Below are 24,848 nucleotides of genomic sequence, written 5' to 3' on the forward strand. Positions count from 1 at the left end.
TCTAGTTCTGTTGAACCTAACACATTTGCCCAGGCTGAGCATGATCCCAAGTGGCGTAAGGCCATGAATTTGGAAATCGAAGCTCTTGAAGCCAATGGTACTTGGACTTTTACTACATTGCCCAAATGGAAGAAACCAATTGGTTGCAAGTGGGTCTATAAAATAAAGTATCGTTCTGATGGCACAATAGAACGATACAAAGCTCGATTGGTAGCTAAGGGATACACTCAAATTGAAGGGATGGATTATCAAGAAACATTTTTCCCAGTTGCCAAACTTATTACTGTGCATTACATTTTGGCTATTGTTACTGCTAGAAATTGGACTCTCCATCAATTAGATGTTCAAAATGCCTTCCTTCATGGTGATCTAGCTGAAGAGATATACATGCTTCCGCCACCAGGTTATAGTCGATAGGAGGAGAACTTGGTTTGTCGACTTAATAAGTCACTATTGATTGAAGCAAGCTTCACGTAATTGATATTCCAAGTTTTCTTGTGCCATTCGCTAAGCCGGCTTTAAGCAATCTATGGCTGACTACTCTCTTTTTACTAGAGTGCATGGAGACTCATTCACAGCAGTATTGATTTACATTGATGACATGATAATAACAGGCAATAATCCAGTGGCAATAACAACTCTAAAAAATTTCCTTGATGAACATTTTAGAATCAAGGATCTTGGAAAGCTAAAGTATTTTTTGGGAATAGAGGTGGCTCGTTCCAAGAAAGGCATTTGCATCTCCCAGAGTAAATATGTATTAGATATACTTGATGATATGGGACTCTTGGGAGCAGCACCAGCTTCTTTTCCTATGGAACAAAACTTAAAGCTTACGCTATCAAGTGGTGACCTTCTCAAAGACCCATCAAAGTATAGAAGACTTGTTGGCCGTCTCATTTACCTCACAATCACAAGGCCTGATATTAATTATTCTGTACATCTTCTTAGTCAGTTTATGAATCAACCTCGCAAGCCACATTTAGATGCAGCAATTCAAGTCCTTCGATACTTGAAAGGAACACCGGGACAATGACTATTTTTTCCAGCAGAAAATAATTTGAAGTTAACATGTTATGGTGATGCAGATTGGGGAAGTTGTCCTACCACAAGGAGATCAGTTACTGGATACTACGTATTTCTTGGTCCTTCCCTCATCTCTTGGAAAACCAAAAAACAAACAGCGGTTTCACGGTCTTCAGCAGAAGCAAAATATAGAGCCATGGCAGCCATTACTTGTGAGGTCACTTGGTTGAGATACCTCTTCAAAGATTTGCAAGTTAATTTTGTGATCCTTGTTAAGCTCTATTGTGATAACCAAGCAGCATTACACATCGCAGTAAATCTAGTGTTTCATGAACGAACAAAACATATTGAGATGGATTGTCGCGTGGTCAGAGAAAAGATTCAATCATTCTTTGTCTTTCTTAATGAATGACACTATCGTGTATCAATGTGTTATTTATCTTAGTCCAACAATAAAGATAAAATCATGTGGTTAGAGATGGAGAAGTTACCTACAAACCCGCAAACTCGCCCACAAAAACCCACTTATTTCGCATAATTTTGTAGGTTACAAGTAGGTTTGGGATTTCAAATTTAAACCCACTGCGGGTTGCGAGTGAGTTTGGTATTGAGAAAAAAATTGCAGAATACTTGCACAGGTATCTGCCGCCAACCCGCATTTTTTATTTTAATTATTTATGTTTTTAATGTTAATCATAAAAATTATATTATAAAAATCTAATCATAAACATAAGTATATATATATAACATAAGTAAATGTGTGTGTGTTTGTGTGTGTGTGTGTGTTAAGATCAATGCAACAAGCTTTTAATAAGTAGAAATTTTATAATTTTTAAGTTTAATATTACTAATATTTTGTTTTTAATTTGATTTATTTTTGTTTGTTTTGCTTTAATGACTTGAAGCTAATGATTGCTTTCTAAAGTTTAGTTTCTATTTGTCTATACAAAACCTTACCTATTAATATTGTTGACAGTATTTCTATATTGATTAAAAGATTAAGAAAGACCTTGATATTAGTGATGACAATTTACCTACAACAAAAATATTTTGTATTAAAATAATATATTTGTGTATTTATTTTAATGTTGAAGGTTTAATTTCTTATTTACATTGATGAAATTCAAAATTGAATATTATATGCAGATTTATTAGGCATTATTATAAATTTATATCTTAAATTATATAATTTAAGATTTTATGTATTATCACAAATATTTTTAATATTTGTGATTTTAAATAAGAAAATTAGCAAAAAATCAGTTGCAAGTTGCAAGTGAGTTCAGTAATTGTTAAAACCCGCAGCAGACGGACTTTTAAAAATAAAATAAAAAATCTGCTACAGGTTACAGGCAAGTTTGATAATTTAAATTTCTTTGTAAGTAGTGGTTTGGTAATAGAAAACTCACTGCAGGTAGTACCCATTACCATTCCTACATGTGCTATTATGCAAATAAGTTTTTAATTAATTATGCCATCTTTCTTTTTCATTATTTTTGTGAAGTGAACTCCAATATTACTAATTAAGAATGTTTATGTTTCTTAAATGGCGTATCATATATCGTGATAATTTGCAATATAATATTCTTTTTATATCTAGAAGCATGTCCTTTATAGATTTCTCTCTTTTGAATACAACTCATCAAAGAATACTATCAAAGTCGAAAAGAAAAATTAAAATTAAAAGACAATCGCAAGATATAATTTTCATCATGCTGTATAGGTTATAACCTATATATACTCTTAATTGGTGAGTGATACATGCAAGCATTAATAATGTTTAATTTATCTGTTTGCATAACAGATCATTGGCATTCTATAAAACATAAACTGGCTCAGGCTCCACAATTAAATCTACTGGTTGCAAAATTTCAATTACAATGGGCATTTACCTATTAGTTAGCTGCGAAACATAGAAAATCATAGGAAATTATTAGATGAAATCAGACAGGCTTTTAATTTTTTTGTAGTGAAGAATGATGCAACATGCCCTTGGAATCACCCAAGTGAACTCTTTGATTTTAGATTTTAAATTAACACATTTTAAACATAAAGCAAAATGATATTTCGATTGATGTTAGTTTGTTAGACATGGATTATGCAAATTAGAAGAATAACATAAACGTTGAAGCATATACTAAGATAATCTTCTTCTTCTTTGCAAAAGGAATTTCCTTTAAATTGAAACCATATTTTAGCTTTGAAGTGCGGGTAAAAAGTAATAAGCAAGCCTGGTCCAACTTAAAGGTGGCAAAATGGAGTCACGGCAAAATTACATGACAAGGACACGATTTTTCTGTATTCATGTTGATAAATATTAGTACGATTAAAAAACAGATTAACACGTCACGACATGATGAATAAGAGTGTTATATTTATATTGGACTACTTCAACATGATTATACGTTTATGATACGAATATATATAAATCAATTAATATGCAGTAATATTATTTAAAAAATAACTAATATTATATATTTGTATTGTATCCATATTATGTTATAAATTTATTGATGTCATATTGATTTATTTATGACTTATTTTGAACGATAATATTGACATATTTGCTATATTTAAACTGAGATTTGGTAACAGGCATGATCGATATATGGAATAAGAAAGGTTTGAAGACATGGATTAGAACGGCTACTCCGTTCCAGAAAAGAAATAAATAACGTTGGCGTAAAGATATTTGCTTGCGCTAAGCCTCAAAAACATTTGTTTAGGCTCACAAAGTATGACCAACACAAACCCAAGAATGGTTAAGGGGAAAATTAATGGAAGAGGAGAATTCACGCTAAATTAAACAGAGAATTTATTAGCTAATTGATCATGTGCCACCATTTAATTTGCAGTGTTCAAGTTAAAGAGAGATTATCGGTTTTTTTCCTTACTGAAATTAATATCTATCACTTACATTTTATTGTTTTTATAATACCCAATAAACGCTCTTCCACTATAAATTTCCATAAACTTATTAAGAAATGTGTGTGTAACCACATGCATCATCAAAGACATGAAAAAGCAAGCAGTACGAACCACCTGTTGAGAAGCTGCATGCCAAGGAGCAGTAAGCTGACCATTTTCGAGACGAAGAATAGCAAGTATTGAACCACTCTCTAGACGAATTTAGTTTTGTTCCAAATTCAGACATTTGGAAGCTTAGATGTTTTCAAATTCTTCTCTCATCTCAGCTTTGCTGGGCCATATAGTTTACTTTTATTAGATGGATGAATCATGATCAAAAAGTGTTGAATGAATAGTTTATAATTGGAAGCAAATCCTGGAACGCATCACATTATCCAGAATCCTAAAGATTTTAGGTAAGGAACCACAGAGTAGAAAAAATTAGTAGAACAAATCATACTCAATGACTCCAAATTCCTCTAAGAGCATAAGATGACTTTATACTGTGAGCTTGGTTATGTATTTTTAAACTCCTAACTGTTGCAATGTGTGAATCTGTTCGTTAGGTCAAAACAGTAGTGATCTACGACCTTATACAAACACTAAGCACAAGAATCTAATCTTCTAAAAGCATAAACTGGACAAAGTGGATGGCACAAGTATGTAAGAAATCATGAAACAATTGGCAGCATCATTGGTCCATATGGGAAAACAACATCGCTTACACGTCTTTCTACAGAATAGACTTTTTATAAGCAAATGATAGCATAACAACATGTAATTTATAGGTGGCAGTAGAAAGAATAGATACCTGATGCTGAACGTTAATGGAACCTCCGAACAACAAAATAGAGAATGGAGAGACAATGGTAGTATCTCGCAGAAATACTTTATTGGTTTCAACCTGGAAACAAACAAAATTCAAAGATGATTTATATTTGTAAACTGTAATCACTTTACAGTCACTATTCAACATCCATTGGCCATTCCTATTGCTTAAGAACTTGTGTAAGGGAGAAAAGAGGCTTCACACGGGTTGCATTAAACTGTGATTATGGGATTCAGAAGTTGAATTAGTTCTACCATTGATGTAGCACGGGACAGACAAATTCCATATTTATTCACTCTAGTCGATTATCTCCCATCATTTCTATCCTTTTAAAAGTGGAAGTTTGCAAATGCTTAGATACCTTCACATCAGGTAATATTGCCCATCATACACAGCTCATTATAACAATACATCAAAAACATAAATTAAACATGACACCGTTTTATTTTGTTTACATCATTTTTCCCTTCTTAGCAAAAGTAATTTGCTTACCATACTATGTTCTTAAGAGGACAGGAAGAAGAAGTTAACAGAACCATGCCTAATTTTTTCCAATTCCAACTTCCTTATACCAATATGCTGATTCATATTGTGTCATAGAAACCAACTCAATAATTCCAAATGGAATGGTAGTGACAACATAGGTGATATGGCTGGTACAATGACTATTAAATCATTACACAGAGTGGGCAAGTATATTGAAAATTAATTCTCCAACCAATAAATTGTTAAACAATCATTTACTAACTTCAGTTCTTGTTTTTGTTATCAGTAAATTTGATTAGCCACATATCTATAAAAAGAATGACAATAAACAGGTATAGATGGCTTAAATAGCACCAATTTATCAGCCAGCAAGCTACCGCATATGTAGACCAAAGGTAACTCGGTAAGTGGCTAGCAACTTAATATAATGGAAGTGACCAAATTCACAACTCTCAAGCAACAGAACAAGAACAATGAGACTATAAAATAGAATATCCATAGACCGAAGCATGCATACCTTTTCCAGGAAGACTAGGAATGGATGCTCGAATGATTTCAACTGACTGTTTATTGAAGAAGGGTGTATGTGAACCTCTCTTCTTCCATCATACCAGACTGGATGAGCCTTCGCTGCAGAATTAGAGGACTTTCTAAGGTTGCTAAGAGCAGCTCCAGCAACTCCTTGCTCAGTGGCAGCCACATTAGGGTACAGACCAGCACATAGTATTGCCTACAAAAGAGCAATTCAGGAACTATCTCTATCGCAAGGGTCGTCATGATTAATTGGAACATATATGTTAGATACAATTCGATTGACATTTCATATCACAGCACCATAATATGCCAAATAAGAAAAAACATTTCAAATTAGAGAGCCTAGTACAAAACCATATGATATAAAATACAAAAAGAAATGAATAATTTATCTGCAAGACATGATAAGTAACAACGAACAAGTTCCCAGTTAATTCCTTTGGAAAGAAACATAGATGAAAATCTACATCTACAAGCAAGTTGACAGATCAACTCCATAAAAATTTTCCAAAATTGCTTAGCATTCAATCACTTCCATCTTGCGTCAACTACTAAATATCATGGGTTTCCACAATGTATGCAGAATAGCACCAATGATTAAGCACAAAAGTTCCAAGATCTTTTGCAAAGGTTTACATGTAAACATAAGCAGACCTCCTTCAAATAGACCTTCATGGTTGCTCATGAAATTTAAAAATTGATGAAGAGAAATTAAAATCCAACTATGTAATGACAACTCAACAGACACCAGTATAACAACATATCACTTGATGAGTAACATGAACAATTAACTTATATAATGAAGAAACCTGTGTAAGCAACCATATAATTAACAATACCCTTAGCCATTTAATTAACTTCAAATAGATCACTTAATTCTTGGCTTATTAAATAATAGCACACACATTTTATTTATTTCATGTGTGGCCCCAAATATTAGATTAATATAAAATTAATCTAACACTATTCTCTTACCCCCGCATCTAGACTTCTTCTCAAGGATAAGCCTTGAAGGCAGCACCATTGTGCTACTCATAGCTGATGCTACATTCACTACTTCATTTCATTTCTTGAGCACTTGGTTGCAAAACGATGATCAGACGCTGTTTGGGACAGCTGATGGGAAAAACTTTTGGGACTACGTAGCTGATGAGGTTAATTTCAAAAGCATTTTCTATGAGGCCATGATCACCGACTTTGAGCTGATAGCAAGTGTTTTGATTGAAGATTGTAACGAGCTGTCCAAGGGCTTGAAGTCCCTGGTCGATGTTGGTGGCAGCACAGGAACTATGGCAAGAGCCATTGGTACAGCATTTCCCGATACAAAATGCACTGTTTTTGACTTGCCACTTGTGGTGGATAATTTGGTGGGGACTAATAATCTGGACTTTTTTGGAGGGAACATGTTTGAGGCAATACCTCCTCCAAATGCGGTTTTGCTCAAGGTAATTAAACAATAAATTTTATCTTTTACTTTTATCATCTATATGTCACTAAGAAATTCTAAAAAGTTGTAAAATTAGTACCAGTCGACCGGAGTTTAAATCTTGTCTTGGGAAGGTAGAGGCCAAAAAAATATAATTTATTTTTCTCAATCCTTCCATATCTTTGAAAGAAAAAAAAATGTAAAATTAGGAATTTTCTTTTAGTCTTTAAATTTGGGCCAGTTACTCATTTAGTACACATATCTTAAAAATGACCTAAAAAGTGATTATCATAGATGAGGGAGGAAAAGTGATTATCATAGATGTTGCCATCGAAAACCAAACGAAAGGCAAAGAAACAATGGAGACACAGCTATGCTTTGACATGCTCATGGCGACTTTCCTCAAGGGTAAAGAGCAGAGTGTCTATGACTGGAAGAAGCTCTTCTTTCGCAGCAGGTTTCAACCACTATAAGATAACTCCTAATCTGGGCCTGTGGTCTCTCATTGAGGCTTACCCTTGATTGCATTCTGCTCTTAATAATTAATTTGTGTGTTTGAGTGGCAATTAATTTGTGCGTTTCCCTTTGCTTTTTATTTCAATTAAAGCCTTCGCTATGACGGGGTTCATCTAAAAAGAATAAATAAAAGGTCCGTCGTAGTCATATTTGCATTTTGGATTGTATCCTTTGACCTCTCTATGTTGTATTTGAAATCTCTCTATTCTTATTTAAATAAATAACTGAAAATGTGTTTGTTTAATAACTTGTCAAACTTTTTGACCATGATTCCCTCATTTCTACTGAGCAAGAATTAAGTCCAACGGTGGAAATTTTTTAAAGTGAAAAATAAAATCACAACTAAGCAAGGGATGCAGTGAGCTTTACCTGTCATAAAATACATAAAGCTATAGCAATGAAGAACATAATTTAAAATAAAAACAGAAGGAAACTTTCATGATTCCAATGACCAAAAAACAACAAAATTTCCTACTAGGACATCCAATGGCATCCTTAGATAATAATGGTGTGTTTATTTTAAGGGTGGGGCTATATACACTCTAAAAATTACTTTGAACACTCTATTACTATGTACACTCATCCATTAATTTTAAGAAAATGAATTATACTTTGTACACTCTTTAAAATGCCAAAAAAGTCCTCACTTAATCCTTTTTAAATTAACCATCTTAATTACTCTACACACTCATGAAAATACTACATACACTCAAACAAATAAATCAATTAAACAATATATCCTTTGACCAAATCATAGTCATACAAAAAAGAATTAATCTTCCAAAAAAAATAGATCAAGAAATCTATTGATAATTGTTGTCAACATCTATTATTTCTTTTGTAGCTACGTCCCCACCAATTATTTCCTTGAAATGTTGTATGCGATGATTATATATCGTCTCCCATCCTTTGGCACAAAAACTGTGAAATCTTTGCCAATTGATTGCTACATGAGGGATAGGATGGCCTGGTAACAAGAACACCTACATATGTTTGATTAATTTTAATTAGTAGAATTGCTTATTAAATTCAGCATAAAAATAAAAATAAAATAAAAAATACCTCTACAAAATGATTGTTATTTACAAAACCAATAGCAATCTCTTTACGAGAATCTGTAGGTACTGGATTTGACCTAAGAGGAAGGAAGGTAAGGCACTGCTTCATCGATAAGTGGAATACCACAATGTTGTAGGCTGATGCAATAAGATGTCCCATGTCAGGCATTGTCATCCATTTGTCAGATCCTGGACAGTTCTCAAAATATGATATTGCATGAATTAATTCATTGACCCTCTCATATGTCCCATACAAATGGCTATAATGCTCCATATTCAAATGCAACTCATTTAGCAGATCTTTCCTCACTTGTAACCATCCATTCTCACCAAAACCCATTAAGTCGGCTATCGCTCTAAACCCACAATTACCATCAGGTGCGACATCTTTAATATGATGAATGTATGATTGTAATGCAGCTGGAAATTCATTAACAAATGGATTTGACTTGAGCGAATTTTTTTTATACACCTAGCAACAAATATTAGGAAAAAAATGTGAAAATACAAACTATAGTTAAGAAATAAGTGTATGTGCGTGTGTGTGTGTATAATTCTAATACAATTAAAATAGTAACTTTTGCTAATATATATAATAATTCTAATACAATTAAAATAATACCTTTTGCTTTGGTTGCTTATTTCCATTAACTTTCACTGCAGGTCTCATAAATGCAACTGTAGGCGAACAAATTTCTTTTCCTGATAAAACAATCTCAAAAGCAGATGGATCACGACAGGTCGATGCATTAGCTTTTGAATTTGGTCGACCACGTGTATTTTTCTTAGCTTCTGGTTCTATAAGAGATGTAGTATGAGGATTAGCAATTTCTATCAACTTTTGTAGAATATGTAACTTCATATCATCATCATTCTCATTAAAGCGTTTGGCAATCAAGTCAAATATCGGTCCATAACTCATTTCTACCTTTCTCTTATTATGATTACGAATCAAGTCAAGTTTCTTCCAATGTGAATCAATACATTCTAAAGGTATAGGTCGACTTTCCCTTTTATATTCTACAATCTCATGAGCACAAGGTAAACCATGTGTACTACGAATTGTACAACCACACACGGACACATCAATACCAATGGAATTAGTATTCTTCGACTCACTTAACACCATTTGCAATGCAGCTATAGAAATAAAGCCTCGAAGCTTTTTAAATTCAGCAGGTTTGAATTGATGTTGTACTACTGTCAAACTTTTTTCAAATGAAGCTTTGATGTTCGTGTGTAATAACTCTAATAAAGAATGGATTTTTGTCCAAGATGTCTCAAAATTACCTTGACTTGTGCCAAGTTCCTTTTTAAGCCTCGAATGTGAACTTTCCACCCTAGTAATAAAAATAAAAAATTGATTAATATATATTAATTTTAAATTGATAAGCTAACTATGAAGTGGTGCATGAAAATAAAATTTGAAACGACCCGCCCCGAAACCCCCCAGGCGAGTCTATATAGTTACATCAAAACAGACTTAAAAATAATATTATACGTAAAGAATCTGCTGAAAATTCGACAGAGTCTCCTTTATATATATAACACTCCCAAAGTACAAATATGAATATACAACAAACTCCAGTGCTCAACATACTCAACCAAAAATACTGAGTTATATAATATACAACCCCAAAAGAACAAGATGACCAAGAAGTCCCAACAAAAACATTTATATACTCTAGCACCATCACGTGGCCAAGACTCAAAATATATACAGTCGCTGGGTCGGTCTGGTGTACCTGCAACCTCCTGGTGAGGGGGGGAAAATATAATAAAAACGGGGTGAGTTTAAAACTCAGTGAGATCAGTGAGTGGATAGTAGGTTTGAAAATTTATCTTTACTTTAAAAGAAATAAGCATATCCAAACACGGTTTCATTAAACCATAAGTGAGAAATCAGAAATAAATCATTAAATATTTAAATCAGATTACCAACCATAGAAATCATATCACCAAATCATATCGATTTCACAAATCTGAAAATCATATCTCATCATATCTCTGCATGCATAATCTAGTCCCCAAAGGACAAAAGCGCCCAAGCACACGGCCCAAAGCCTCTGTGTGTACTCAGACGGGCCCCAAAGGCCTCCTTACAATCAGAGCGCGCACCTCCCTTATTACCCCTCAGTTTGGCGGGCCTCCCTTATTACCCCTCAGTTTGGCGGGCCTCCCTTATTACCCCTCATCTATATCACTGTACTCATATTCACATACCTCTTTACCACATTTTAAATCATACCACATTTGAATCCACTTTTCTTAACTTTCAAATAATATCACACTTTATTCAAAATCGATACGCAAAATTATTAACCAAACATTTTCATATAATATCAACAAGTGAATAAAATCCATTTCGAGAAATCATTAAATCAGCACATTTAAAAAATACTTATTCCGCAACCATGCTTTACTATCATAATTAACTCTAAAAATAAGTTTCGTATATTCCACTCACAGTGACGGTGTTCACAGTCGGTTATCGTCTACGTCCGCGGACCGGTTCTCGCTCGCGGATCCTCCTAAATCAAGGAAACGACATAATTATTCTCCGTAAATCGGAATTCCGACTAAATATATGCAATAACTCGAAACGAACATTTATCCATAATTAACAACTCCCGTGACGATAAAATTACTAAAATGCCCTTGAGTCCGTAAATCATTAACATGCTCCGAAATCATAAATCACCGAATTATCCTCGAAATCGTAATTACACCCAATTCACAATTCTATGCATTACTAAAATATCCACAGGCTCAGAAATGACAAAATTGCCCTCAAGGTGTGAAATTACCAAAATGCCCTTGCCGGTCAACGGTCACCGGAATTTGGTCAACGCTGGCCAGGAAGCTCAAATCTTAAAGTGCCAATCACGCTGAGTTCAATGGTACCAGCGGTGAGCTCCAACGCGCGGCAACGACGCCGGAATCTAGCTCGACAGCCGTGAGTTCCAACAATCGACCGGCAGCAAAACGACGACTCTCGGTGCCTATGAATGGTCGGAAATGGAAGAGGGAGTCATGAGGAACAAAATCCAACCGGTGGTGTCACTCAAAACCGGCGAAAATCTCGGCGGAGTAAAGTGAAGCAGTCGCGGGTTTCAAGCTTCGATCGCCGGCGTTCCGGTTCGTTTTCGGCAGTGAGGATGGCAGGGGAACGACGGTCGGCTTCTAAGCTTCAGATCGGTACCAAGCTCGGCCAAAACGGTGGTCGGAAACGTGAAATCCGTCCGGGTTAAAGTCGCGGGTCGGGTCGGATCCGGCGGGTCAAGATCGGGTAAGTTGGCAGCTTCTCTCTCTCTGTTTTGCACGTGCATGTGTTTTTCCTCTGTTTCCAACATATTCCTTTGCTTATAAACTCTTTCACCGCCTCATGCCATTTTACATTCACAGGTATTACAAAATTATACCTATTCGTTGTTAAGTTTTCGAAATGCATGATCTTGTCTGTCCATGCTGAAACAAAATTTTCCTTGTATTTATCCAACCATGTAGATGTCACATACTCGATTGCTTGTGGATAGGATATAAAATCTTGCTGCAGAGCATTGAGGCGAGTAATAAATTCATCTTCACTGGAAGAAAATACCAATACATTCCAACTCATCATAAACTTCTCCCATATCTCTTTTGTCGCAAACAATTTCTTTCACTTTGCAATTACATTTTTGTTTATATGCCACCTACATAACAAATGTTTTGCATTGGGAAATACTCTTTTAATGGCATTAATTAAAGCTAAGTCTCTATCACTAAGAATGACTTTAGGCATAGCACTATCATCCAGTACACTTTTTAATCTAGTCAATGCCCATGTGTAGTTGTCTTCTCGCTCAGATTCAAGATAAGCAAAAGCACCAGGAAATGTCATCTCAGTAGATGTCACTCCCACAATTTGCAGAAGGGGAAGGTTATAGCTGTTACACTTGTAAGTACAATCCATCAGCAAGACACATGGAAATGCATGCAACAAGTCTATACTGACAGGATGCGCCCAAAATAAGTCTTTGACAATATTAGTATTATCAAAACTTCTATGCCACTCAATATACTTGTGTTCAGATAACTTACTTAATAGTAGTTGCATTTGTGATCTCCCACCCATCTCTACTACCTTATATCTTTGACGTGCATTATAAATATTCTTTATTGTTGAGACATTGTTGGGATTTTTCTTTTTCAATGTCAATAAAATATCTTTTGGACGCACCATACTCGTGGACATATCAATTAACAACAAATTCTCTTCTCTTGACAATCTTCCTGCATAAGAATGCCCCTCAAGATGCTCAGCAGCTGGATGATTATGCACTCCACATACTACTTTTAATACCCAATCATCATTAGTGTCTAACTTATGGCCATTTAATGTAAATGGACATCCACATCTCTTAGTGCCAATAGTCCTTGATTGCTTTTCTTTTTTATTCTCTTCACTTGTTCTCGTGTTTCTATATTGTCCACTTCTCTCACAACAAAAGGTGATCCTTGGTTTTTGAGCACCATTACCAGAATTAGATCTCTTGATCACGATCACAAAAACATTTTTCCTCCCAACTTCACGAATCCAAAGAATTAATGCTTCCTTAATTTTAAATATCTACATATAAAATAAATAAATAAATATTAACAAAGGAACATTAGACATACGAATTGTAAAATAAAACTCACCTTATTATTAATGAATTCATTAGTATAATCCATTACGCATTCCGAAATAACATTGAAATTTTGAGTTGAAGGGAAAGAACAATCGAGAAAGGGGAAGAACAAGAAAAATTAAAAGGATCACACATACCTCATTATAGTTAAAATCTTCACATATTAAGTTTCCTTTATAAATATTTATTTAAGATCTTTGGAAGAAAAAATTTAAGATTTAAAATAGTAAGAAAATTAAACATTAATTGCAATGCCCTAAATGAGTGTCCAAAGTAATAATATTATATATGCTCATAATAAAGTGTCTTTAATAGTAATTTCTATCATGGGTATTTTTGTAATAAAAATATTTGTAAAAATATGAGTGTTCAAAGTAATTTTTAGAGTGCATATTCTTCATCTGAGGTACTGTTTTCTTTATTCGGTTTTTGTAATACCTGTGAATGTAAAATGGCATGAGGCGGTGAAAGAGTTTATAAGCAAAGGAATATGTTGGAAACAGAGGAAAAACACATGCACGTGCAAAACAGGAAGAGAGAAGCTGCCAACTTACCCGATCTTGACCCGCCGGATCCGACCCGACCCGCGACTTTAACCCGGACGGATTTCACGTTTCCGACCACCGTTTTGGCCGAGCTTGGTACCGATCTGAAGCTTAGAAGCCGACCGTCGTTCCCCTGCCATCCTCACTGCCGAAAACGAACCGGAACGCCGGCGATCGAAGCTTGAAACCCGCGACTGCTTCACTTTACTCCGCCGAGATTTTCGCCGGTTTTGAGTGACACCACCGGTTGGATTTTGTTCCTCATGACTCCCTCTTCCATTTCCGACCATTCATAGGCACCGAGAGTCGTCGTTTTGCTGCCGGTCGATTGTTGGAACTCACGGCTGTTGAGCTAGATTCCGGCGTCGTTGCCGCGCGTTGGAGCTCACCGCCGGTACCATTGAACTCAGCGTGATTGGCACTTTAAGATTTGAGCTTCCTGGCCAGCGTTGACCAAATTCCGGTGACCGTTGACCGGCAAGGGCATTTTGGTAATTTCACACTATGAGGGCAATTTTGTCATTTCTGAGCCTGTGGATATTTTAGTAATGCATAGAATTGTGAATTGGGTGTAATTACGATTTCGAGGATAATTCGGTGATTTATGATTTCGGAGCATGTTAATGATTTACGGACTCAAGGGCATTTTAGTAATTTTATCGTCACGGGAGTTGTTAATTATGGATAAATGTTCGTTTCGAGTTATTGCATATATTTAGTCGGAATTCCGATTTACGGAGAATAATTATGTCGTTTCCTTGATTTAGGAGGATCCGCGAGCGAGAACTGGTCCGCGGACGTAGACGATAACCGACTGTGAACACCGTCACTGTGAGTGGAATATACGAAACTTATTTTTAGAGTTAATTATGATAGTAAAGCATGGTTGCGGAATAAGTATTTTTAAATGTGCTGATTTAATGATTTCTCGAAATGGATTTTATTCACTTGTTGATATTATATGAAAATGTTTGGTTAATAATTTTGCGTATCGATTTTGAATAAAGTGTGATATTATTTGAAAGGTAAGAAAAGTGGATTCAAATGTGGTATGATTTAAAATGTGGTAAAGAGGTATGTGAATATGAGTACAGTGATATAGATGAGGGGTAATAAGGGAGGCCCGCCAAACTGAGGGGTAATAAGGGAGGTGCGCGCTCTGATTGTAAGGAGGCCTTTGGGGCCCGTCTGAGTACACACAGAGGCTTTGGGCCGTGTGCTTGGGCGCTTTTGTCCTTTGGGGACTAGATTATGCATGCAGAGATATGATGAGATATGATTTTCAGATTTGTGAAATCGATATGATTTGTGATATGATTTCTATGGTTGGTAATCTGATTTAAATATTTAATGATTTATTTCTGATTTCTCACTTATGGTTTAATGAAACCGTGTTTGGATATGCTTATTTCTTTTAAAGTAAAGATTAATTTTCAAACCTACTATCCACTCACTGATCTCACTGAGTTTTAAACTCACCCCGTTTTTATTATATTTTCCCCCCCTCACCAGGAGGTTGCAGGTACACCAGACCGACCCAGCGACTGTATATATTTTGAGTCTTGGCCACGTGATGGTGCTAGAGTATATAAATGTTTTTGTTGGGACATCTTGGTCATCTTGTTCTTTTGGGGTTGTATATTATATAACTCAGTATTTTTGGTTGAGTATGTTGAGCACTGGAGTTTGTTGTATATTCATATTTGTACTTTGGGAGTGTTATATATATAAAGGAGACTCTGTCGAATTTTCAGCAGATTCTTTACGTATAATATTATTTTTAAGTCTGTTTTGATGTAACTAGATAGACTCGCCTGGGGGGTTTCGGGGCGGGTCGTTTCAGTTGGTATCAGAGCATGGTTTTAGATTCTGTAGACTTTACTGTCTTAATCATAATAAGTTTTATCTTTATTAAAGTCAGAGTTTATCTCTTGTAGGCACCATCATGCTTCGTCGTAGTAGTAGACGTGGCCGTGGCCGTGGTCGTACTAGGCCAATAGCTGGGTTGACTTCTGGTAGTGTACCTGCGGGGGAACGTGAACCCGCGAATGAGGGGATAGTTGAATCCTCTACGCATGGAATTGCACAACAGACACCGAGGGATGCCCCGAATATTGAGCAGTCATTTGATAGGCTGGCTCAAATCATGACTACAGTTGTGCAAAATCAGACTCAAGCACATGTCGGTAATGCAAATACTATTGAGCGAGTGAGGAGTTTAGGGGCGAAGAGTTTTAATGGTTTCGGAGAACCACCTGAGGCTGAGTCATGGTTTGTTAAGTTAGAGCGTATTTTTGATGTGATGAAGTGTCCAGAAGATGATAGATTATCCTTCGCCACTTTCCTGCTCGAGGATAGAGCTTACCATTGGTGGCAGACAGTGGAGAGACGATATCAGGGACATGCTGCGATTACTTGGGTTATTTTCCGCAAGGAATTCTACGATCATTATTTTCCTGTTGTATATCAGGATATTAAACGGAGTGAATTCTTTCGGTTGGTTCAGGGATCTCTGACAGTTGAGGAGTATGAGAAGAAATTTTTAGATCTCTCTAGATTTGCTACATCTGTAGTCGGTGATGAGAGAGAGAGATGCAGACGGTTCGAGGATGGCCTCCGATTTGAGATTCGTACCACCGTGACTGCATCACGATATACTGAGTTTGGGGAGGTAGTTGAGGCAGCCAGGAGAGTAGAGCACAGTATTGCAGAGGGACGTAGATTTCATGCACTGAAGCAAAAGCGTAGCCAGAGCTGGGCAGAGGGTGACTCTAGTAGTAGGCCGCCCAAGAGAGGGGGTATTCCTACGAGTTATTTTGATAGTATGCAAAGGAGTCAGGGTACAGGCTTCAGAGGGGACTCGAGACAAGCTGTTAGTCATAGTTCTGTACAACCATTGGTAGGGAGTAATACCAGGACTCAGGGACAGTACGACCGCAGTAGCGGGGGATATCGTGATGATCGTTCTAGGAGTTTCCAGCTAACTTCTTGCCCTTCATGTGGCAGGAATCATCAGGGCCAATGTCGTGTTGGAGACAGAGTTTGTTATTTATGTGGTCAGCCTGGACACATCAGGAGATTTTGCCCTACTTTATCTCAGGGTGATAGCTCTACAGGAGGGACAGCCTCACGGTACCGGCCTTACTCTAGCCAGATTCAGGGTCAGAGAGGAGTGCAGACAGGAGGTTCTACATCTACCTTTAGGGGTCAGACGACTGCTTCAGGTCAGAGAGGTCAGTCTGGTCGACCTCATACTCAGGCTCGAGTTTTTGCTTTGACGCAGCAGGAGGCACATGCTGCACCCGAAGTTATTATGGGTATATTATCTATCCTTGGCCGCGAGGCTCATATTCTTATTGATCCTGGATCCACACACTCTTTTGTTTCTCGTACTTTTGCTATGCATATAGGGCGAGAGCCCGAACTGCTAGATTGCGAATTAGTTGTTCGTACACCTACCGGAGAGTCAGTACTTGCTCAGAGTGTGTATCGAGATTGTATGATTGGAATGGGTGAACATGAATTTGAGGCGAATTTGATTTCCTTAGAGATTTATGACTTTGATGCTATTTTGGGTATGGATTGGCTTGAATCTCATTATGCTACGGTGGATTGTTTCAAAAAGGATGTTGTGTTTAAAAAGCCAGGGAAAGCTGAGGTGAAATTTTGTGGGGAGCGCAGAGTTCTACCCTCATGTGTTATATCTGCTATTAGTGCAAGACGGTTGTTAAGAAAAGGATGCTCAGCTTATTTAGCTCATGTGATAGATACAGAAGCTCGAGAATTGAGATTGGAGGATATTACAGTAGTTAAAGAATTTCCAGATGTTTTTCCAAATGAACTTCCTGGAATGCCACCTAACAGAGAAGTTGAGTTTTCTATTGACTTAGTCCCTGGAACATCTCCAATATCTATGGCACCGTACCGAATGGCTCCAGCAGAATTGAAGGAACTGAAGGTTCAATTGCAAGAGTTGGTAGAGAAAGGGTTTATTAGACCTAGTGTGTCCCCGTGGGGAGCTCCAGTCTTATTTGTTAAGAAAAAGGATGGGACTTTTAGACTCTGCATCGACTATAGGCAGTTGAATAAAGTTACGGTACGCAATAAGTATCCACTTCCGCGTATTGATGACTTGTTTGATCAACTCCAAGGGGCAAAAGTATTTTCTAAGATTGATTTGCGCTCGGGTTACCATCAGCTTAGAATTAAAGATGTTGACGTTCCTACAACAGCATTCAGAACCCGTTATGGGCACTATGAGTTCTTAGTGATGCCATTTGGATTGACAAATGCCCCAGCTGCTTTTATGGACCTGATGAACAGGGTATTTCGCCTATACCTAGATCGGTTTGTGATTGTATTCATTGATGATATTTTGGTGTATTCCCGAAACGAGAAGGAGCATGCAGAGCATTTGTGGACTGTTTTACAGACTTTGAGACAGAAGCAGTTGTATGCCAAGTTCAGCAAATGTGAGTTTTGGTTGGACAGAGTCGTATTTTTGGGCCATGTGATATCAGCTGAAGGTATTTATGTTGATCCTCAAAAGATTGAAGCAGTTGTGAAATGGGAACGGCCTACAAATGTCACAGAGGTTCGGAGTTTTCTTGGGTTAGCTGGTTATTATCGTAGATTTGTGGAAGGATTCTCCAAGATTGCTATTCCTATGACACAATTAACCAGAAAGAATGCTAAGTTCCAGTGGGATGATGACTGTGAAAAAAGTTTTCAAGAACTTAAGACATGTTTGACCTCAGCACCAGTTCTTACACTTCCATCTGGTAATGAAGGATTTATGGTTTACAGTGATGCCTCTAGGCAGGGATTGGGTTGTGTATTGATGCAGCATGGGAAAGTGGTGGCTTATGCCTCTAGACAACTTAAGAAGCATGAACAAAACTATCCAACACATGATTTAGAACTAGCAGCAGTGGTGTTTGCACTCAAGATATGGCGGCATTACTTATATGGAGCAACATGTCAGATTTTTACCGATCATAAGAGCTTGAAGTATTTGTTTACTCAGAAGGAGTTGAATTTGAGACAGAGGAGATGGATCGAACTGATTAAGGACTACGATTGCACTATCGATTATCATCCAGGCAAAGCAAATGTGGTGGCTGATGCACTAAGTAGAAAGTCTTCCAGCTCTATCGCTCACTTGCGAGTGAAATATGTACCTCTGTTGATCGAGTTGAGATCTTTGGAAGTCGAGTTGAATACTGACAATCGTGGAGCTTTGATAGCTAACTTCCGCGTTAGGCCGACTTTGATTGACAAAGTTCACCATATGCAAGCTCAGGACCCACAGTTAATGAAGTTAAAAGAGGATGTGCAGAAAAGTTTACGAACCGATTTTATGGTGAGAGAGGATGGAGTTGTATTCATGGGTAATAGACTCTGTGTACCTGATATTAAAGATTTGAAAAAAGAGATTATGGAAGAAGCTCACTGTTCAGCCTATGCGATGCATCCTGGTAGTACGAAGATGTACCGTACCTTGAGAGATCATTATTGGTGGCAGGGCATGAAGAGAGAGATAGCAGAATTTGTTTCTCGATGTTTGGTCTGTCAACAGATTAAAGCTGAACACCAGAGGCCTGCAGGGTGCTCTCAGCCGCTTCCTATTCCAGAGTGGAAGTGGGAGCACATCACTATGGATTTTGTGGCGGGACTTCCACATACTCAGAAAGGATATGATGGTGTTTGGGTGGTTGTAGATCGACTTACAAAATCTGCTCATTTCTTACATTTCAAGACCACTTATTCGATGGACAAGTTGGGAAGTATTTATGTGGCTGAAATAGTTCGACTTCACGGAGTACCTGTGTCCATAGTCTCAGATAGAGATTCCCGGTTTACTTCTAAATTCTGGACTAGCTTGCAAAATGCTTTAGGCACCAAGTTGAACTTCAGTACAGCTTTTCATCCACAGACTGATGGACAGTCAGAGCGAACTATTCAAACTCTAGAGGATATGTTGCGAGCTTGTGTTATGGAATTTAAAGGAAATTGGGACAATTATTTACCTCTGATGGAGTTTGCTTACAACAACAGTTATCAAGCTAGTATTGAGATGGCACCATATGAGGCTTTGTATGGTAGAAAATGCAGGACTCCAGTATGTTGGGATGAGGTTGGTGAGCGGAGGTTATTCGGTCCAGAACTAGTCCAGGATACGAACGAGAAGATACAATTGATTCGGGATAGATTAAAGGTGGCTCAAGATAGACAGAAAAGTTATGCAGACAAACGTAGGCGGGAACTTGAATTCGAAGTTGGTGATAGAGTTTTCATACGGATATCTCCTTGGAAAGGGGTGCTTCGATTTGGGAAACGTGGGAAGTTAAGTCCACGTTATATTGGGCCGTATGAGATCGTGGAGCGTATTGGTCCGTTGGCATACCGATTAGCTCTACCACCCGAGTTATCCAGAATCCACGATGTGTTTCATGTTTCGATGCTCCGGAAGTACATATATGATCCGAGTCATGTGTTGTCGAAGCAACCAATTCAGTTGAAGGAAGATTTGACTTACGAAGAGGAACCGGTGGAGATACTGGAAGAGAAACACCAAGTTCTACGTTATAAGACCATCCCTCTAGTAAAAGTGCGATGGAAGAATCATACAAAGGAAGAGGCTACCTGGGAGCGCGAGGACTTAGTGCGAGCTCAATATCCCTATCTTTTCTTATCAGGTACGTAAATTTCGAGGACGAAATTTTTATAAGGGGGGAGGATTGTAATACCTGTGAATGTAAAATGGCATGAGGCGGTGAAAGAGTTTATAAGCAAAGGAATATGTTGGAAACAGAGGAAAAACACATGCACGTGCAAAACAGAGAGAGAGAAGCTGCCAACTTACCCGATCTTGACCCGCCGGATCCGACCCGACCCGCGACTTTAACCCGGACGGATTTCACGTTTCCGACCACCGTTTTGGCCGAGCTTGGTACCGATCTGAAGCTTAGAAGCCGACCGTCGTTCCCCTGCCATCCTCACTGCCGAAAACGAACCGGAACGCCGGCGATCGAAGCTTGAAACCCGCGACTGCTTCACTTTACTCCGCCGAGATTTTCGCCGGTTTTGAGTGACACCACCGGTTGGATTTTGTTCCTCATGACTCCCTCTTCCATTTCCGACCATTCATAGGCACCGAGAGTCGTCGTTTTGCTGCCGGTCGATTGTTGGAACTCACGGCTGTTGAGCTAGATTCCGGCGTCGTTGCCGCGCGTTGGAGCTCACCGCCGGTACCATTGAACTCAGCGTGATTGGCACTTTAAGATTTGAGCTTCCTGGCCAGCGTTGACCAAATTCCGGTGACCGTTGACCGGCAAGGGCATTTTGGTAATTTCACACTATGAGGGCAATTTTGTCATTTCTGAGCCTGTGGATATTTTAGTAATGCATAGAATTGTGAATTGGGTGTAATTACGATTTCGAGGATAATTCGGTGATTTATGATTTCGGAGCATGTTAATGATTTACGGACTCAAGGGCATTTTAGTAATTTTATCGTCACGGGAGTTGTTAATTATGGATAAATGTTCGTTTCGAGTTATTGCATATATTTAGTCGGAATTCCGATTTACGGAGAATAATTATGTCGTTTCCTTGATTTAGGAGGATCCGCGAGCGAGAACTGGTCCGCGGACGTAGACGATAACCGACTGTGAACACCGTCACTGTGAGTGGAATATACGAAACTTATTTTTAGAGTTAATTATGATAGTAAAGCATGGTTGCGGAATAAGTATTTTTAAATGTGCTGATTTAATGATTTCTCGAAATGGATTTTATTCACTTGTTGATATTATATGAAAATGTTTGGTTAATAATTTTGCGTATCGATTTTGAATAAAGTGTGATATTATTTGAAAGTTAAGAAAAGTGGATTCAAATGTGGTATGATTTAAAATGTGGTAAAGAGGTATGTGAATATGAGTACAGTGATATAGATGAGGGGTAATAAGGGAGGCCCGCCAAACTGAGGGGTAATAAGGGAGGTGCGCGCTCTGATTGTAAGGAGGCCTTTGGGGCCCGTCTGAGTACACACAGAGGCTTTGGGCCGTGTGCTTGGGCGCTTTTGTCCTTTGGGGACTAGATTATGCATGCAGAGATATGATGAGATATGATTTTCAGATTTGTGAAATCGATATGATTTGGTGATATGATTTCTATGGTTGGTAATCTGATTTAAATATTTAATGATTTATTTCTGATTTCTCACTTATGGTTTAATGAAACCGTGTTTGGATATGCTTATTTCTTTTAAAGTAAAGATTAATTTTCAAACCTACTATCCACTCACTGATCTCACTGAGTTTTAAACTCACCCCGTTTTTATTATATTTTCCCCCCCTCACCAGGAGGTTGCAGGTACACCAGACCGACCCAGCGACTGTATATATTTTGAGTCTTGGCCACGTGATGGTGCTAGAGTATATAAATGTTTTTGTTGGGACATCTTGGTCATCTTGTTCTTTTGGGGTTGTATATTATATAACTCAGTATTTTTGGTTGAGTATGTTGAGCACTGGAGTTTGTTGTATATTCATATTTGTACTTTGGGAGTGTTATATATATAAAGGAGACTCTGTCGAATTTTCAGCAGATTCTTTACGTATAATATTATTTTTAAGTCTGTTTTGATGTAACTAGATAGACTCGCCTGGGGGGTTTCGGGGCGGGTCGTTTCAGGGATATATAATTGGAATGGGGAATCAGATTGAATGATGGGGGTTTTATCTACTCCGTTATTCCCCACTCAATTATGTATAACGAAATATTTTAACTACCGTTAATGATAAAGTCCTGTTGAATGAAATAATTAATTTTTTATTCAATTAATTCCTACACGTGGGTTTTAATATTTAGAGTTCTTATTTCATATTATTACATATTATTAGTTGGGTGTTCTTAGATTTTTCACTAATACTCATGTATTGTTGATTGTTAAGATTAACTTTTGACTAAACATATGCTTGAATCTATATGTGTGATGATCTTTGATTCTATGTAAGTTTTGACTCTTTATTATTTAATATGTTTACATGGATATTTAGATATCATATTATTAAGTCGAAAAAGAATCTACACAAGATTATTTTTAAGAGTGGGACTATTGACACCCCTCCAAATACCTTTTAAAACCCCTTTAATTATTTTCAATTTTAACTTTTATTAAAATTACATAATAGGATAATTTTTAGTTAAAATCCCACTCAAAATTCAAATAATTTTTTCCCCTTAAAAGAATCTAACATTCTAGAAATTAAAAAGGTTGATTTTCATCTAATGTTTTAGTAAGAAATCTACTATTGGTGACTGCAATGGAGAGAAGAAAATCCTTTTTTTTTTCAAGAAATCCTATTGTTAAAATGAGGATTAATAATAAAAATTAAAGAATGGGATTTACACTAATAAGTTTTAATTAAGGGTATTTTTGTTATTAATGGACGTGTTAAAAGAATTTTATAATTTTTTTAAAATATTTTAATGGGGTTAATAAAGAAAAGGTGCATTAAGAGATATTTAGAGGGGTGCCAATAGTCGCACTCTATTTTTAATTGGACTTAACTGATAATTGATAGTTGTTAAGTTAAATTGATAATTACGTAGATTAATTTCAAGTTGGCTCAAAAATTGAGAATTGATTAGTAATTAGATAATTGTTAAGTTGAATTGATAATTACATAGATATAATTGTTAAATTGAATTGTGGTAGATTCAAAAGTCTTGGTAAATTTAATTTCTTTAATTCTCGTGTTAATTTTCTCGCTTTTAATTTTACTTACTTCTTTGGTTTAAATTTCTCCAAATAAAAAATTTTCTTTCCAACTAGGATATACTTTTAATTAGCTTAAACTAGATTTAACTTTCCTAAAAATTGACAGTCCTTGTGGGTTCGACATCACTATTCATAATCTATACTCTAATAGACTCGAGCGCTTGCTAGTATATTAAAATTTACACAATAAATTTTGGGTGGATTGCCAAGGACTGTATTGGAAAGTTTATTTGATTTGGATTGTACTCAACCTCTAGGGAATCGATAGAGGAGGACCATTGATTAGTAGAGATGATGAGAGACTTTTATCATGTTCTTACAAGAAATTTGAATGCCATTTGGCATTTGCGCATATATTGTGTATAAGCTATCTTTCTTTTCTTTTTCTTTTGAATTTGGTGTGCACAGAACACTTTTGTAGACTAAAAATAAAAAATTGTAATACTTCCGATCATGTAAGATCGGTTGCCTCAATCCTAGACCTCGATGTAATAAGAGTCTATTTTTCTTGTGTACAGATATTTTTACCCCATGTAAATTCACCTCACTTCTAAAAATTATTTATAATAAAATCTCATTAATTTTAATAAATATATGTTTTTGTATGTAATAGTTTAGGTACTTAATTTTGTGTCTTATAATTCGAAATTTTTAAATGAAATCTAATAATTTTTAATATTTTACATGTAAATTACATAAATTTGACAGTTTGATAATTTATGAGTATTATACCATAAAGACATTATGTTAGTTTAATTAAACATTAATAAATAGTCAAATATAAAAACTAACGTAATGTTTAATTAAGATAGATTTAATTAATAATTCTCTAAATTCTTCTTTATTTCAAATTTAGGGTAAATGTTCATTTAATTCCTATATTTTGGCGCAAGTGCCTGTTTAGTCCCTATATTAAAAAAAAACTCAAAACACCTCTATAGTAAATATGTTACATTCTTATCCTTACTTTTTCTTTCCTTTTAACCATTTGCAGCAATATTCTTGACATTCACTAATTTATCTATAAAAAGTTAGTAGTAATTAATCAATAATTATCA

General features: G+C 36.5%; 2 protein-coding genes, 1 long non-coding RNA gene and 1 pseudogene across 3 annotated transcripts; 1 reads left to right on the forward strand and 3 right to left on the reverse strand.

Annotated features, from left to right (window-relative positions):
* The first annotated feature begins 6,758 nt into the window (after positions 1–6,758).
* LOC18041164 lies at positions 6,759–7,730 on the forward strand (annotated as a pseudogene).
* Positions 7,731–8,066: 336 nt separating this feature from the next.
* Positions 8,067–9,911, reverse strand: LOC112097828. The gene is made up of 3 exons (XM_024183411.1): positions 9,405–9,911; positions 8,787–9,254; positions 8,067–8,093 (listed from the first exon to the last, which is right to left on the reverse strand). The coding sequence occupies exons 1-3, from the start codon at positions 9,909–9,911 to the stop codon at positions 8,067–8,069; spliced, it is 1,002 nt and encodes a 333-aa protein (XP_024039179.1).
* Positions 9,912–10,447: 536 nt separating this feature from the next.
* LOC112098323 lies at positions 10,448–11,693 on the reverse strand. The gene is made up of 3 exons (XR_002905453.1): positions 11,590–11,693; positions 11,250–11,313; positions 10,448–10,537 (listed from the first exon to the last, which is right to left on the reverse strand). It is a non-coding gene; the product is annotated as an uncharacterized LOC112098323 (long non-coding RNA).
* Positions 11,694–12,443: 750 nt separating this feature from the next.
* On the reverse strand, positions 12,444–13,498 carry LOC112097829 (protein FAR1-RELATED SEQUENCE 5-like). The gene is made up of 2 exons (XM_024183412.1): positions 13,466–13,498; positions 12,444–13,394 (listed from the first exon to the last, which is right to left on the reverse strand). Exons 1-2 carry the CDS (start codon positions 13,496–13,498, stop codon positions 12,444–12,446), a joined length of 984 nt encoding a protein of 327 aa, XP_024039180.1.
* Positions 13,499–24,848: the final 11,350 nt, after the last annotated feature.

Source organism: Citrus clementina, unplaced genomic scaffold (assembly GCF_000493195.1).
Source record: "Citrus clementina cultivar Clemenules unplaced genomic scaffold, Citrus_clementina_v1.0 scaffold_5, whole genome shotgun sequence".
In the NCBI taxonomy this organism is placed as follows: Eukaryota; Viridiplantae; Streptophyta; class Magnoliopsida; order Sapindales; family Rutaceae; genus Citrus; species Citrus x clementina.